The sequence below is a fragment of the Ammospiza nelsoni genome, chromosome 22, assembly GCF_027579445.1.
Source record: "Ammospiza nelsoni isolate bAmmNel1 chromosome 22, bAmmNel1.pri, whole genome shotgun sequence".
Lineage (NCBI taxonomy): Eukaryota > Metazoa > Chordata > Aves > Passeriformes > Passerellidae > Ammospiza > Ammospiza nelsoni.
The window spans coordinates 1,061,211-1,078,175 of record NC_080654.1 but is presented as its reverse complement, the minus strand read 5'-3'; the positions used below and the strand labels follow the sequence as shown (position 1 = coordinate 1,078,175).

Here is a 16,965-nt window from a genome sequence, read left to right as displayed (position 1 = left end):
GGGAGCGCCCCGCTCCGCCAATCACCGCGCGCCGCCCCGCCCCCTCGGCACGGCCCGCCAATGGCGCTCCGCAGAGCCCGCGAGTGCCCGCCCCCGCCCTGTCAATCACAGCCGCCAGCGCCTCCTGTCGGTGCCCGGCCGCAGCGGCACCGCCCTCCGGACCGAGCCCTCCGCCGCGCAGCGGGGGCGCGGGGAGGCGGCCCCTCGCCCGCTCCAGCCAATCAGAACCCGCGATGCCAATCACGTCTGCGCCCTCGGAGCCTATCGGGAGCGGGGCCGCAGCACCGCCCGCCGCGCTGTGTCCGTGCGCGCCGCGGGCCGTGAGGGGCGGTGTGCCCGGAGCGCGGGGTCTGCGCGCCGTGTGGGCAAGCGAGATAAAAACGGGATAAAACCGGCTGGGACACCGCGGGTGTGCGGGAAAACGGGATAAAATCTCGCTGTGGGAACGCGGTCTGAGGTAGCGAATTCCCCAGCTCCCGACTCGCTGTGATTCAGTGGGATTTGCATCCTAAACTGGGCCTAAGGGCGATGCTCAGAGGGGAGGGATTAGTAATCCTCCCTCCCTCCCTTCAAAACGTTTCTTGAGCAGCCCGAGTCATATTTTTAGACCTCATAATGTATTTTTAGGCAAATGATTAAATTTAGTCAATGATGCTGTATTAACTCTCATGCATTTAATAATTTCATGCATATTCTCATAGGAAAATGTTATTTTTGTGGCAATAGTTCAGCCTTAAGTTCCTCCTTATCATTAGTAATTTGGGAATTCCTGCTGTTAGAAACTGGCTCATGTTTAAGCTTATAAGCACCTTAAAGGAAATCACTTTACATAAAATGCCTTAATTACATATGTTTCATACACCATCATATACAAATTGGATTTAAGATGTTCAGAAGAACATTCAGGACCTGAGAATTCTAGTTTCAGAACAAGGTTTATTTCTGTTCACAGCCTCCTGGCTATTAGCTATGTTAACCTCAGCTCTGTCCCTTCTGTTCCCCTTAAGGATCAGATCTTTGGCAAAAGTTATTTTTTACTTTAGTGAAAAGTGACTGTATCCCCTCGCCAGTCACATCTGCAGTTATGGCAACAGATGCAGAAGCCCAACAATACATGGCTGAACAGGAGGCTTAGGGAAATACTGCCACAGAAACAACAAATCAAAAGTAGGTGGCTTTCCTGTGTCCTAGAAAATACCATTATTTGAACTCCGAGTACTTCCTATTGATGGGACAGATAATTTAATGGTGGTTTTAGGCTGTGCTAACTGTGCTAACTCCTACCTAGATCTATGGAGAATTAGGTCAGCCATTCTCTGAAAAGGGCAAGAACACTTCAAAAAAAAACCCCTCAAACCAGTTTCAAAATCTCCTGCAAACTGCCCAGACACCGTGTGCGTGCTGTAACCCCCACGGGAATAGGCACTGTGATTAATTTGACTCGAGCACAGTTTGTGCAGTGTCCCTGGGAACAGCAGCTCCTGCCCCAGCCCGATGCCCAAGTTTGGGGAGTGCTCACCCAGAGCCTGAACGCTTCCCTTGGTCACAGAGCCCTGAAACAATGGGCTACAAACGGCCAGAGCATGCCAAGATGGAAAACGGGGCATGAATGCAGCCATTGCTTGCATTTATTGGTGCAGAGGAAATGACTCCAGGGACTGAGGCCGGGCACAGGGGCACACGGTGACACTGCTGCAGCAGCACTCATCACTGCCATCCTGGTCCCGAGGCAGGGCACAGGGGCACACGGTGACACTGCTGCTGCTGCACTCATCACTGCCATCCTGGTCCCAAGGCAGGGCACAGGGGCACACGGTGACACTGCTGCTGCACTCATCACTGCCATCCTGGCCTCAAGGCAGGGCACAGGGGCACACGGTGACACTGCTGCTGCACTCATCACTGCCATCCTGGTCCCAAGGCCGGGCACAGGGGCACACGGTGACACTGCTGCTGCACTCATCACTGCCATCCTGGTCCCAAGGCCGGGCACAGGGGCACACGGTGACACTGCTGCTGCACTCATCACTGCCATCCTGGTCCCAAGGCCGGGCACAGGGGCACACGGTGACACTGCTGCTGCACTCATCACTGCCATCCTGGTCCCAAGGCAGGGCACAGGGCACACGGTGACACTGCTGCAGTGCTCCTCACTGCCATCCTGGTCTCAAGGCAGGGCACAGGGGCACACGGTGACACTGCTGCTGCAGTGCTCCTCACTGCCATCCTGGTCCCAAGGCAGGGCACAGGGCACACGGTGACACTGCTGCTGCACTCATCACTGCCATCCTGGTCCCAAGGCAGGGCACAGGGGCACACGGTGACACTGCTGCTGCACTCATCACTGCCATCCTGGTCCCAAGGCAGGGCACAGGGGCACACGGTGACACTGCTGCTGCAGTGCTCCTCACTGCCATCCTGCTATTCACAGCTCAGCTGCCCTCGCTGCCAGCAGGGCAGAGCTGACAGAGATGTAAATTGGGCCATTACATAAGTATAAATTGTGATACAATAGAATCAATTGTCCTGAATTGCGTTGCTACAGCATCAGCGCTTGCCCCAGCAACTTCTCCAGTCTCTGGTGCAGAGCTGGAGGACAAGGAGGGAGCAGTGATTCTCAATAAATTCCAAGGAAAGCTCACCTTGTAACAGCAGCATGAGTTAGCCATTGCTGGGGTAAACCATTCCATGGACGTGTCAAATGTAAATCCCTCCACTGACAGTTTATAAACTCTATTGCAGTGAGGTTACAATTGGATTGAAAAAGGTAAATGACATTAGTGAGGGGAAGAGAAATCACCAAAACCTGCAGGTAGCATTTAATTAACTGAGAATTGTCACACAACCCATATGCTTTTGTGGGAAACTGATTTTTAATCCAGCTTCAGCTTTGCTTTTCAGTCACTCCAATGTCCTCTACCCACTGAAAGACAGGGGTTTGATTCACTTTTGTGGCCAGACACAATAGAATGGCACTGCAACAGCTTGTATTAAAATACATTTCATTATTCTGCTCACAAATGCAGAATTTGGGAGAACACTTGTCTGAGCTCACACCTTTGAAACACATACTTGTTGCCCAGATAAAATTGTTTTGGCCACTTATGTCAAGCCTTTGTGTCTTGTGCAATATCTGCATTGACATGTTTTCAAATGATAGATGTATGCCATAATTAGACAAAACATTTCAGTAATGCACTTTGCTATTTATATTCCTCAGGTCAGTCTGACACAATGGCAGAATAAATATAAATTCAGATTCTGAAGGGCATTGTGTTGATTAAAACATCCCACACCAAACGTAAATATTTCTATTTCCTCCTGGCAAAACTATAAAATCTTCATTTTATCACCTATCAATAGGTTGCAGAAAAGAACCCATGATGTGAAGCCATAGTTTAATCATCCTCCAGTAAAAACACATATTCACTACTGAACAGTTGTCCTTCATCAAAAAAAAGTATAAACTCTGGGATGGTCCTAGAGATTCATGCAAAAATCTTCAATAATGAGGGGACAGCTGAACATGTAAGAGTTTTCTGTATATAGAAAGAAATTTCTCTTCACTAAAGAGGCAAACACACAACTCAGCACAACCTGTAACACACCAGAATCTGTGCTGGGTCTGACTGCCTGGCTGGGGGCCTGCAGGTGAAAGCAGAGCAGGCTTTGATCTGGGACTTACTGAAGAGGAAAGAAGAGGGGGATTTGAATTTGGGGAAGCAGTGAAGGTTATAACTATAAAACCAACAAAAAGCTTCTCTGTTGCAGCAGTCAATGCAGACAGAACTTTGCAATCTTCTCCCATCCTTGCAGAGAAGAAATAGAAGCTCATGCTCTAAGAGGAAGCACCGCTAAAAACCCACAAACAAAAAATACAGCCACAACTGTACCTTCCCATTTTGTAATTTAGAGTTATTTGCACACCTGAAAGGTCAATGCTGGATTCTGTACAATCTCACCAAAATTCCCCTTGGAGCTGTCACCAGCTGTCACAGAGCTATGAATAGGTGCTCAGTGGCACCTGCCTGGGAACATTCTTGAGTTTAAAGGATTACTGATATCTGTGTGCACAGAAATTTTCCACATAATTGACTAAGTTATCTACAGATCCTAAATGACTGTCAGCAAACCTGAACAAAGACACCCAATCATTTGTAATTTTTATATTTTCACTGACACAAGAAGGACCAAGGAAACATTCTGTGCGAGTGTGTATCATTTATTGTAGTTCAAGAGAGTCAGGAATTGAACAGAAGACATGGCGAAAAACAGAAAAAAAAGAAAAACAACCTTTTTTTTTCCAACTTAATTTTAAAACACTGTGGTTTCAAATCCTTTTTAAAAAGGAAATTCAAGTATCATATGCAGGGGGCAGTAATATAAAAATGTTTGTGAATTTTTTTTTTTTTTAAAAACGTAATTCTACATTTCCTGCACCCTTTCTGCTTTGGTAAGGCCAAGCCATGGATACAAATTGGTAAGCAACATAAAAAATGACCCCTGCCCCAAACTGCAGCCTCCAAGGATAAAAGTATCTGCTCTCTGCGGACAAGCTCCAATGGCTCAGAACTGTCAGTTAGCATTGATCTGCAGCATTGAAAGAATGTATTTTATGTTTTTTAAAGTCACTGAAATCCTGGTAATCCCAAGCATCTCATTCATGGCAGCTGTTTTAACATATTTCTATCTCAAGGCTTTTCACAAGTACCAGAGCATCTTGATCAACATAAAGGAAAGGGACATCTCAAGGAAAGGAAATTAAAATCCACGTGTGAAGTCTTCGCTTTTTTGAAATTATCCTTGTGTCTAACACCAATTAAAAACCAAATAGGGAAATATGTGTAATATAAAAATACGATCCCAAGATGAACACTTTGTTGCAGGCACAGTTATCGCACAAAATATGTTCTTTTAAGGGCAGGGGAATGATTTTGATTTTCACAGGGTTTGTATTTTTTTGCATTACAGAAGAAAAAGACAGCAGTGCAGGTTGATGGGTGGAACAGAAAGAAAGGAAGAGAAAGAGAAAAAAGTTACTTTAGCAGCAAAATGTCCAAGGTTCTAACCACAATCAAATTAATGGATATCTGGCGGTAAAAAACAAGGTTGAAGGGATGCTGCCCTGATCCATTCGTCTTTGCTAAAATAATTCAGCTGTAAAAACTCCAAAATGTGACATATTGGAGGACAGTTTTGTAACATAAGTAACTTCCTAGCTTGTCCTCCATGTTATTGACCATCGTTATCATTTAAATATATGTACAAGAATGAAGCTGCTTTTCTCCTCATCCACATGCTCCTGTGGTCACTATGGATCAGTGCTGTGGGCGTGCCAATCCATCAACAGCTCCAGGTGTGTCTGCTGCACTCCTGCCAGAACAGCCCACACCCTGCTCTGCCCACTGGTGGTGGCGTGCACTGCAAGGGAATTTCAATGGTCATTCTGCTTGTCTCTCATCCAGGCTTGGATTTGCTCTTTAAGTTCTGGCACTAGTAAGGTAAAAAAAAAAGAAAAGAGGAAAAAGAATGATTAAATTACTTGGTAATAGTATTGTAAGAAAGTCCCTCATGACCAATAGCCATTTCCCATTTCTACACCATAATGTTTTTCAGCCCAGCAGTTAAGAAAGCAAGGGTGTGAGGGTTATTTCCCCTCAGAAAAAGGGAAGGCAGAGGGAATGAACTTTTCTGTGCAAGCTGACATGAAAGAACCGTTACCCCTGCTGAAGCCTCAGCAGTGTGCTATCAAGTGCAGAGCTGCCCACGGGTGGCTGCCCCAGCCCCACGCAGGGCCAGCTGTCCCCTGTACCTGGTTCCAGGTGGCTGCCCCAGCCCCACGCAGGGCCAGCTGTCCCCTGTACCTGGTTCCAGCATGTTCTCCGTCAGCGTCTGACGGTTGAAGGGGTCGGTGGAGGAGTTGAGCAGGTGCCTCAGGATGATTGACCTGTCCATGATGGTTCCCGAGGGCAGCCTCACGGGGTCGGTCATCAGAGTGTCCATCAGGGGATCTGAGGGCACAAGGGTCTCCTCATCAAAGTGAGCAAACAGCTACAAACGTTATCTGCCCATCAACCACAGTGCAAAACCAGTGCTCGGGGTCCCCAGGACACTGCTAAGTTATAGAAAATGGTTAAATGGACATAAATCTTCACAGCACTTTCCCCTTTCTGACCTAAGCTTTCCCTACTGTCACCCTATTTTCAGCTGGGGGGGTGCTCTTTTCAAGTACATGTTAGCAAAGCATGGCAAGGACTGGACAGTACAATCCCAGGGAAATCTAAAAAACTCTTAGCTCTGTATTTACTTACCTACATCATTGAAATACAGACAGATGCAAGGCTTCATGAACAATATATAGTTTCTATTAACATATGGAATCAATGCAACAAACAAAATCCCTCTATCCAAGACAGGCAGAGTTTAGAGGACTCCACTTGCCTCTGAATTCATCCGGAGCATCGCTGTAATCAATCTCTGCACGGGCGTTCTTGGCAACAATTTCCTCCACTTTCTCTGCCAGCAGTTTGAATTTCTCTATTGCTATGGTAGACTTGATGCCAGCCTTCCTCATCTTGGAGATAACCTCCTCAAAGAGCTCTTTACTGTAGGACCTCTACAGGCAAAGCATAAAAAGACAACTTTGCTGAGTCGTAGAGTCCTTACATGCCATAAAAATAGTAAAGACATTTAATGCATTTTTTAAATGGCAGAAGAAAGGATCAATGAAACCTCAACCTTACATCAAAGCAACTGTATGTAGCATTCATCTAGCACCAAAATGTCAACATTGGGGTAGACTTACAATTTTTTTTACCAGTCATCACCACAGTAGAACTATTAAGGACCAAAAAAAAAAGGGCAACATCACCTAAAGAAAATGAGGAAGATGCTCAGAGAGGCTGACTATAACTATTAGAACTGTTTTGAGACAAAACATCTGTCTTGCCATTCTCCTGTCTGTATTCTTGTTCTCACAAGTCTTGGCTGAAAATACAGCATAAAATGAACTTCTTACCTTCTGTGATAAAATGCAAGGCAGTACTGGGAAAGGAGTGATTCTTTCTCCTAATCCAAACAAGAACTAACAAAAAACCGACCCCACGATGTTGCAAAAATAGTAAGACAGCTCAGAGAGAGTGAATGCTGGAAATCTGCCACCCAGTGCAGCAGGACTATCCAGAGAGACCAAATGCAACTGAAGCAAGCATTACTTTCACGTGAAAAAGAAAGTTAGAGAAGGACTTTTGTAGCTGCCTGTGTTCTACAGAGACACCATTTTCTTTCAAGTTTACAATGTCATGTTTTGACATAATCCTTTTAATACAAAGTGTTATGCACTTTCCAGTGCAAGGTTGAATTATATGACAAAACAAAACACAGTGAGTCTCACAGATTTCTATTTCCCTTGGGATTTTTAAAGCATTTAACACAGCCCCGCTGCTTTCATCTGCAGCAGCCTGCAGCAAGCAGTGCCACTCAGCAGGCAGGACACACGGTGCCCACCCAAACGCCTTCCTCGTGCTCAGAGGGAACAGAGTGATGGCAACGTGCCCAGGCTCCATAAATGTTTGCAGATTCCCTCTCCTGCGTGCTGGGATTTGCAAATGGGACATCTCTCAAAATGCTTTAGAGAGATCCCACCATGATCAAGCAACTTTTTGTTTGTTTTGTTTTCTCTCCCAATACCAGTAGCCATTAACCAACCGCACATTTCCTTGGTGTTTCTTTCCTGTCACTGACAGTTTCCAAGAGACTGGTCACTCCCCCCACTCCTTTTTGATGAAGGGCCACTTTGTTAATTAAGCTTTTTTCCAGTTCTCACACCCGCAGGCTTCTTTCTTTTGAATCCCTACATCAGTCTGTGCATTTGCTGTGGCTGGCATAGATGCATGATGGAAAACAGTCTCATATACACTGAACAGCATAAAAATATTCATTATACACATGCAAACACAAAGTCTGTTTCAGATGTGTTACTGGTATTTTCTGGAATGATCAGAACTTCAATAACTACAGAAAAACAAATCTTGAGCTACCCCAATACTGCTGCTTCACAGACACGCAAACAGCTTCACATGCTGTAAGCCAGCTTCCTCTAGAATCTCGAGTAGCTGCTGTCTCAAGAACATTTCTTGCCCTCTGTACTTTGAAAAGTTTGTATTATAAGACATGGGCATGGGCAGAAGTGACTCAGTAGTTTGACAACTTTACAAGGACACAGAGCTGCAATAGCTTATCTTGCTCCCAGTATTACCATGAGTTCAAAGGTGCTGTTAATTGTCTCATACATGCTGTGCTTTGTCAGTTTATTACAGAGCCATTTAATAAAGTGATTTCAGAGGGAATACAATTTGGAAACTGTTAACTAGTGAATGAACTTTCATTTGTTGAGGGAGGCACCTGGTCTCAGCTCTGCCTTTTGATGAGGAAAGGGGAGGAAGTCAAAACTCTCCCTCAGTTCTCCCACTTGCAAAGGGACAAAATATTTCTGCTAATTTACAACGAGGCTACAGGCAAAAAGCACATCACACTCAGGAAATTTCCTATGCATGTGAAGTGCCATGGATATTTGTGCATGTTTACAGGTTTGCAAAGCACTGGGAACACCCATCTACAAAGAGCAGACAGAATATGAACAGAGATGATCTGCTGAAAGAAAACAAACTGCAGGGATGTAAGACAAACTATCTGGCAGCACACAAGCAAGATGAAACGCTTCTAGAATGTTCTGCAAAGTCCTGTTTGTCCACAGAGCTTTTGCCCTTCTCCTCCATCCTCGTGGAGCTCACCTGATCATCAGCAATTGCCTTAGCAAAGCGAGCACAATCCAGCTGCAGATAAATGTCAGTCAGCTGGTCCAACAGCTTCTTTGGTTCAAACCCGTATTTCTCTGGGTTTTCAACTTTCAGGTCACGGCACTTGGGGCCACAAAGTTGCTGTAAGTTAAAGTTCAACATAGCAGCCAGTCGTGGTCCAAGTTCCTGTGAAAGTGAAGTAAAGCACAGATCACAGTGTGAGGGCAGTGATAAAGAAGGTTATCTCTAGAGTTGCACACAGCAAGATCAGGAATTATTAACTAATAAAATTTTCATTTGGTAGGCTTGCAGGAAGTGCCTGTTCTTTATGCATGTTTGCCATTAAAAAATGTCATGCAAACAGTTTCTGTCTGGAAGGATCACACCATCTCAGTGACTCAGGTAATGCTCTCAACATCAAATAACATCAACAGCAATTAGATTTTAATGAGCTGAAGAAAGGGGAGGAGAATGGAGACTAAGTGCTACCAAACATTCCCAGGTTATTATCCAGAGCTGTTAGAGAAGCAGGGAACCAGCTAAAATCTGAGCAGGACTTACAGGTCTGAGAAAAGGCTTTTGGACCTGCTTGGTAAGGATATGGAACATATCAACAGTTTCAGTTGCCAGGGCGAGATATGAACGGGACACGCGCTCATCCTGGGCCAGCTGCGACTGCCGGGCCTGCTGCTGATCCTGCAAAACAAACACAGCGTGCTACACGGCCATGGAACCTCCTGCACCCAGCAAAACCTTACAGCACAGAGCCAAGGACATCCACACAAAAGGAACACACTAAATCTGCACCCAGCAAAACCTTACAGCACAGTGCCAGGGCATCCACACAAAAGGAACACACTAATTCCAATACAGATGTGGGCCATCCTTTAGTCTAAGGTACAGCTGCTCACTTTTATTACCTAGTACTAATGTCTCCATCAATTTTCCAGAATTCTGCAGCACTAAAGAATGAATGCAAACAGCATAACAAGCCCCTCTGGTTACTGAGTTTGTTTACATCCTCTAACTGCTCCTCACAGCTGCAGAACTGGGTTATGCTTCCCTTCCATCCAAATGCCAATACTTCAAAACCAGCTTGGGATCTGGGAGTCAAATGAAGCTCTCTCTAATTCCCTCTAATTTATGCACCATTATAAATAATAAACACTCCCCAGTGGAACAATCTGCAGATGATGTACCAGCTCATTTTGTACCTACAGTAATGGCTTTACCTTGCTGGTAGGCACAGACAGGAAGAAAGGCTTCCAGAATATGTTTAACAAACAAGATTTTTATAGCTTTTCCTTTTGTACTTTTTCTTTTTTTAAATCAATAACCTTAAAATAGAAATACCTGACATTGGTGGGTCAACACACACAATTACTGTTTAATCAGGCCAAGCTCTGAGGTACAGGACTATAACTGTCTGCATCAAATCTACCAAGGACCAATGCATTAACAGAGTAAAAGCTTCTATTCCTTGAAGTCAATTCAACTGGCGAGCATCTTCCCAAACCTCCTTCAGGAAGGTTAAAGTCTCAGTTTCTCCACTTAGAATTAAGTGCACAGTAATTTGAAACTTCATACTATTTCTACTTCACACCACTCTCTTTGCCAGCCACAACATAACTAGGCAGAATGATGGTTTTTTGCAGAATGTCATTCAGAGTGACCATGGCCATACTGGCAGCAAGAAAAAGCATTGAGAACTGCTCCTCACAAGCAGCTCTTTGGTGCTGCCTCTTATAAAAAAGCTTTTTTAATGGTCTTGTATTGAAGAACTAAAAATAAGTAAAGGGCACTTTGAAAAACAGCTCTGTTCACCCTGGGCAGCAGGTCCCATTGCTCTTTATTCTTCATCTCCTCTTGCACTTCATGGATACGTTTGAGGGACTCCAGACTCTCATCCAGCAAGAAAGTTGTGTCATTTATCAGCATGTTGATGTAGCGAACAAACTGCTTCCCAGAGCTGAAAACATGGAAACACAGGTATCACAGCAGAGCAGGTGGGTGTGCACAGCTGCAAGCCCAGCAGCACTGCTGCACTGTATAATTCCAACAAGGATCCCATTCCCCAAGCCAAGCTGACTGTGGTGTCCAGAGCTCAGTTTAGAGACACTCCAGTTGCACTGGAAGGGGCTGCCATGTAAAATACAAGGGAAAGCAGCATCACCCAATGGCAGTGACTCCTCAGGCCCTGCCTGAGCAGCCTGCACGGCAGGAAGCTGCCTCACACCACCTCTTACTCACTTGAACTCTTCCATAAATGTACCATGGTGAGCTATGTTCTGCCAGAGGCTTTTGAAAATGGTGCTGATGTGGTAGCGGATTGTAAACTTGTCATAGAACTCGCTAGTGGCTCCGGTGTGTTCCACATCTGTAAAAGAAAACAGATCCCAAAACCTTCCCACCAGGATTCACTGGCAACACACCTCTCCCTACTGCCTCCAATGTGATGAGCTTCAAGCACCCAGGGAAACATTAAGGGATGAATTTCAATTCCTGTTCAGAAGTCTCCATCTTAATTCCCATTACAAGAAGCAGCACTATCCATTTTCTAATCTAGACCCAACCTCATTTCAGAAGAAAACCCTCCAGAAACCAAAACACTCTGCTCTATTCAACTCTGCTCTTCATCCCACAGTCTAAAATCTCACTAAGAAAACTCTGGGTACTCTACAAAAACACTTGTTTTTGTTATGGGTGCAAAAACTTTTCTGAAACATCCAAATCTACAGGACTAGCAAAACTACAGCGAGGAGTTTTAAAATCCCAATATTCCTTCAGAAGCAAAGCAAAGAAAAAGCTTTAATTTTGGAATCTAAAGACCAGAATAGCAATTGTCACATCAATTCACACTGCTGGACTAGTCAGTGCACAACAGCTTGTGACAGGACTGGAATTCTCAGGGTTCCATCTAGTGCTACTTCCCCCCCCCAGTTCCTGAGCATACAGCCTCATCTTCACAAGACTCAAGATCTATTGGGGGTTTGGGGAGTTTTTTGTTTTGGTTTGTTTGGGTTTTTTCAAACAGTTACAACAGCTAACAGAACCTTTGGGCTTAGACCACTATTGTGCACTCAGTGAGCTACAGACAAAGCACTTACCTGTGTAAAACTTCATCAAGGAGGGGACTAACAATTTAGTGGAGAGAGGGTGATTCTCAATCATTTCAAAGAACTTCTGTGTGCGGGGCTGCACAGCTGGATTTGTCATGAACATCACTTCTACCAGCTTGGCTACTAAGTAAGGATTTCGGATGTAGTTCTGGTTGCACAGCATCACAACGAGGAACATCACTATGTCCTGAGTACAGGGCTCATACAGCACCTGAGGAGCATATCTGGAAACAGGAAACCTAAATTAAAAACCCCAACCCTCGTGTTCTACTTTTAAGATATGGCTTTAAAAAATATTATTCTAGTGATGATTTAACATATCAAAAGATCAAAAGGTCTCACCAAAAACCATAAAGAAAATTCCAAAAAATTTTCAACTTTCTTCCAAGACAAATCTAGTTTAGAAGGACTGTGGAGCCATCTATGCATTACAGCTGCAGCAATGCTGCCATGCCATAACCTCATGGCTGCATTAACAACCAGAACATTAACTGCAGATTGTTAGAAAACTACTTTTGCCCCCTCCATTTATGCATGTGCCACCTGCTAAAGGGACAAATGGCAGTACAAGTTTCCTTCAAAGATAACTTTACTTACTGTACAATAAAAAATAAAAATTCAGCAACATCTTCTACGTAAAACTCTGGCAATGATGCAAATACTTTCGGAACCTCAGGAGTTAAAGGCAATTTTATGCTGTAAAACAGAAGAGACAACAAACAGGAGAGTAGACCAGCAGGGTTAAGCAGAAAGTGTCACGTGCTCACTTATGGAATCCTTCCAAGGGAGCCCTTCATAAGAATCAGAGCCTGACTTTTCAGAGCTCCATGTCAGTACTTAAGGGTACCAAACATACCTGAGGGGGCCCCCAAACCCAAGTGAACATTAAACTCTGAAGAACAGAAATATTCCATGCAAGGATGCATGTCACCAACCCGTAACAATGCAGACATTGTAAGCAAAATTCTAGAGCTGCTCAATTCAGTGAGCAATCCAGCAGGATCTGACATATCTTTGATCCAACTTACACAGATAAACCTGACACTCACTTGGGATAGGCAGGGTCAAGAATGCGAAGCATCAGCTGAATCACCATGCCATAGAAATTCAGGCATCTCCTGAGGAAGTTTTCATCCAGCAAACCAGCATCTGCACAAGCCTTACACCTCACCAGTTTCTGCAGAACATGCACACAAAAATTAATCCAGGGCAAGACAGCATAAAGGAATGGGAAGCCTCTTCAAGATAATCAATATATCTCTGGTCAATAAACAGTGGTCTCTTCTTACAATACACTCTTATTTCAAGAAAATAGGGCCCCAACACAGCAAGTAAAATACAATTTAGAGTTGCAGGGACAGATATGCCTTTCACAAACTTTATCAAAACAATGAAAGAAGTAACAAATGTATCCAAGTGGGAAAATGTGTGATTAAAGCATTTTGGTGCTACAGCTCAAAACAATTGAGCCAATTTCTTTGAGGAAGATCTAAGTAGAACAGGCCTACAAAAAACAGAGCAACCAGCTTACTCATCTTTGCAGGAACTCTGTGTGAGATCAGTGACTTGAGAGTTCCTACTTGTGCATGGACTATGCACCCACAGCTACTCCTGAACAAAGCCCAGTCCCTTTGCTTGGTCTCTTTCCAATTAAAATACACAGAATGTTCTTATTGGTGTAACTTTGAATCTCAGATTCACCACTGATGTTATATTCTGTAATGACCACCATCCAGTGCAGCCCTCCCAGGGGTCAGAGGTTCAAACCCACCATTCTCAAGCAGCAAAAGAGAGAAGCTGTACATAAACATGGGGACACAAAGTCAACACACGCGGGCCGCAGAAGGGTTTGCCTGAGAGCTGAGTCACTTACAGACCTTGAGCTGTGTCTTGCACCGTTTCAGCATCTCGCGATGCCTGGTGGCCAGAGGAGAATCCTTCCACTGACTTTCGTTGTTTTTCAAATCTTCAACAGTCCTGAAAACCAGATGCAGGAACTGGTTATCATGAGAGAGGGGAAATGTGCTGCCAGCACAAGGCATTTCACTGACTTATCTGCTAAAAGCCAATGAAATACAGAGAAGTGGGGAAAAAAGCTGATCATTTTCAAAGAAATTATCTATCATCATAGCAAGAGAAATAAGTTGCTTTTGTAAATACAGACTGAACATCTGCACAGCCAGAACTCAGAGGCACCACATACACTAGCTCCAACACCCATGAAAATTAAATCTTAACACAAGGAAAAGATGGTTCCATCAATGAGACAGAGAGTTCATTCATCTTCTGGTACCAAAAAGGAAACTGGAAGACAAAATCAGCTAAGGAAGAAAGAGGTGCCCAGCACAAAGTCTTGTTAGAAACAAGAAAGTTGCAGGTCCATATCCTGTGTATCTTCCCCCTTTCTACTATTGCAAATGATTTCTTTTGAGTTTTGTTCCACACTTCTCATGCTCCACTCCCAAGAAAACCCAGGCTTGAAGGGGAGTTCAGTATGTGAACAGTCCATATTCTCCCTGTTGGTGTAAGGACCAGAAGGCCAAGGGGGTTGATATTCCTCCCCTTCCTTACCCATTTTTTATGCTGCTCCACAGAAAAGAGGACTTAAATGTACATTACACACACCATTTGCATTAAAAAAAATTCTATGTATTCACATATCTTAATCCTTTTCAGGAAGTGCAGCTGATTAGAACAAAACTCATACACTGAACTGCATGAATACAGTCCCTTTTCATCCCTTCTCTAAACACAAATTCTCTTCCACATAAATGTCTGCCTACAGCAGACAAATATCCCATTTGTATGTGTAATTTCTTTACTAACAAGATCTAAAGATGTTTCCAGTGTTGTAAGAAGCTATGCAATTCATGGAAAAGGCTGAAGCCTGAGCTCCTACTGCTATCAGGAAAGCCAAGAGCTCTTCCCTCTGCACCGTTGGATGGGGACTGCTGCATCAGCAACTCCTGTGAAACAATTCTAAATAAGGAAAAAGCAGCAATTCCTTTTTCAAGCCAACATATGGCTTTTTACAAGTAATCCACAGGCTGTTTATAGGAAAATACTTTTTCCTTTAACATATACTGACTCTTCCTGCTCTGCTCTCTGCCGCTTCCCAGGTTCTTGGCCTGCATATGCTTTAAAAATGAAATCATTTCAAATGCAGTCCAAAAATCCTGTAATGAACTCATGGCATTACTGCCAAGGAACATTTACCAAATTGCAGTGAGTGCAATTATAAACAATGGAAAATACTGATGATACAAAATCTGTTCTAATTTTAACAGAGTATTCTTCAAGGTTTAGCAACTGTAAAAGTGTATTTGAGTTTATGCCAAGAGAAATGGAAAACAGGAGTACCTTCATGTTAACACCATAATGTATTTATCATTTTTAAAACAGCAAACCATATGCTGAATTACATGTAGAGAACAATATTAAGAGTTCACTGCTGAAGGCTTCTTTCCCCCTGTCCTGAGAGTATGACAAATTCTCCTGTCTCAGAAGTTGAGGGGGAAAAGTTAAATATCTTCTGGGATGTTCAAAACAGCTCAGGCACAACTCACAGTGTCTGGTTTCTGAAATCACAAGTCACCTGCACAGTGACCTGGTTATCAGCCCCAGAACCTGACACACACTCCTCCAGCTCTGCCAGAGAGCCCGAGGCACTGATGCCCACACCCTGCCAACCACACCACAGATTAGTTATAATGAACAGTGGTAAGCAGTGTCATGAATCCTAAAACGTTCTGAAGAGAGTTATCTTTCAAATAGCATGGTCTTCTCACCAACTTGAGCTGCCTTGTGTAACCAACACCCTCCATCTCACTGTTATCTGAATTCCTGATTCCAATCACAATCCCTCAATACCCCAAAATGCCCAAGGGCCAAAAGCAGCAGAGAACCAGAAAGCCAAGGGGGTCTGCAGCCAGCACCAGCTTCACCTCAATTGCTACTGTAATTTCCTGCAGTTTATCAGACTCCTGCCCTGCTGGCAGCACCCCCAGCCCAGTGCCCACCTGTTGAGCTCCCTGATGGCGCGCAGCCTGCGGATGTAGCGGCGGCAGCTGGGCAGGATGGACAGGTGGTGGGCGTGCAGGGTGAGGAAGAAACATTCCGTTGGGAACTTCGGCTCAGAAAACAGAGACGGGTCCCTGTCTGGAAAACAAAAGCAGTACAAGAGAACAAATTCAAAAATTAACTGCCTTGTCTACGGTGAGACCTCAAATTCAACTTTCTTGAAAACGAGGAAAAGCAGACAGCATCAAGAAAAGGGATTTACGAAAAGGGAATTCTTTGCTGGAATCAAGTACTTCCATGTACCCCCATATCAGAAGGCACAGTAATGCTTAACATATCTCAGTAAGAGTACTAACAAAGTTCAGCAATCCAGGCTGCAACCTCCTCCATTGTTGCTTTCACTCTCGTCTCATCTGTGGGAAGCTCGATTCGACACCTGGGATGGAATATGTACATGGGATCAACCGTTTCCAGCTTTATCTTCGTACTCAGCTGCTGCAGTACCCAGAGGAAGTTGAGCATGAAGCCATCTGTGGACACCAAACGATCGTCTGTCTGTGGGGTGAGAAAGCAAAGGGCTGAGGACGTGAGCTGAGAAGCACCTGGGGATGTACAATGCCAAAATCCCACCCCTGTGGTTTCACTGGAGCCATATCTGTGCTGCTCCTTTTACAGACACCACACAAAGCCCAGCACTTCACCAGCTGGGAAAGCAGAGTGCTAAACACAGTCAATTGGAACGATGCCCTCAGAAATGGGGCAGGGCAAGTACAAAGCTTTGAACATGTACTACAGAAGCCCTGTTAATGAAGTGACATCTCAGTTCTAAGAGAGGAAATCAACTGTTAGAATAGGTAAAACAGATGAATTTCAGAAATAGAAAATGTATTGCAACAAAGAAGACAGGGCTTCTTGCCTGTGGTAGCAGGCACTCAAAATTCTTTTGTCCTCCATTCCAGACCACCACTGCATAAGCCATCTAGTGCTATTTGTGGCTGGATGAATCACAAGAAGAGCATTTCCCTTTA

At 44.3% G+C, this 16,965-nt stretch overlaps 1 protein-coding gene across 3 annotated transcripts in view; it reads right to left on the bottom strand.

Annotated features, from left to right (window-relative positions):
* Positions 1-4,201: 4,201 nt before the first annotated feature.
* The window catches only part of UBE4B (ubiquitination factor E4B), a 33,043-nt gene continuing 20,279 nt past the window's right edge, over positions 4,202-16,965 (bottom strand). For all 3 annotated transcript variants that reach the window (XM_059487499.1, XM_059487500.1, XM_059487501.1), the window contains 13 exons: positions 16,294-16,492; positions 15,937-16,075; positions 13,795-13,894; positions 12,967-13,094; positions 12,515-12,613; positions 11,906-12,141; positions 11,049-11,175; positions 10,623-10,767; positions 9,360-9,494; positions 8,793-8,984; positions 6,442-6,616; positions 5,865-6,011; positions 4,202-5,493 (listed from right to left, as the gene is read on the bottom strand). In XM_059487499.1, coding sequence (XP_059343482.1) covers positions 5,435-5,493; positions 5,865-6,011; positions 6,442-6,616; positions 8,793-8,984; positions 9,360-9,494; positions 10,623-10,767; positions 11,049-11,175; positions 11,906-12,141; positions 12,515-12,613; positions 12,967-13,094; positions 13,795-13,894; positions 15,937-16,075; positions 16,294-16,492 — 1,881 coding nt within the window. In that variant the 3' untranslated portion in view covers positions 4,202-5,434. The remainder of the gene's footprint in view (positions 5,494-5,864; positions 6,012-6,441; positions 6,617-8,792; positions 8,985-9,359; positions 9,495-10,622; positions 10,768-11,048; positions 11,176-11,905; positions 12,142-12,514; positions 12,614-12,966; positions 13,095-13,794; positions 13,895-15,936; positions 16,076-16,293; positions 16,493-16,965) is intronic.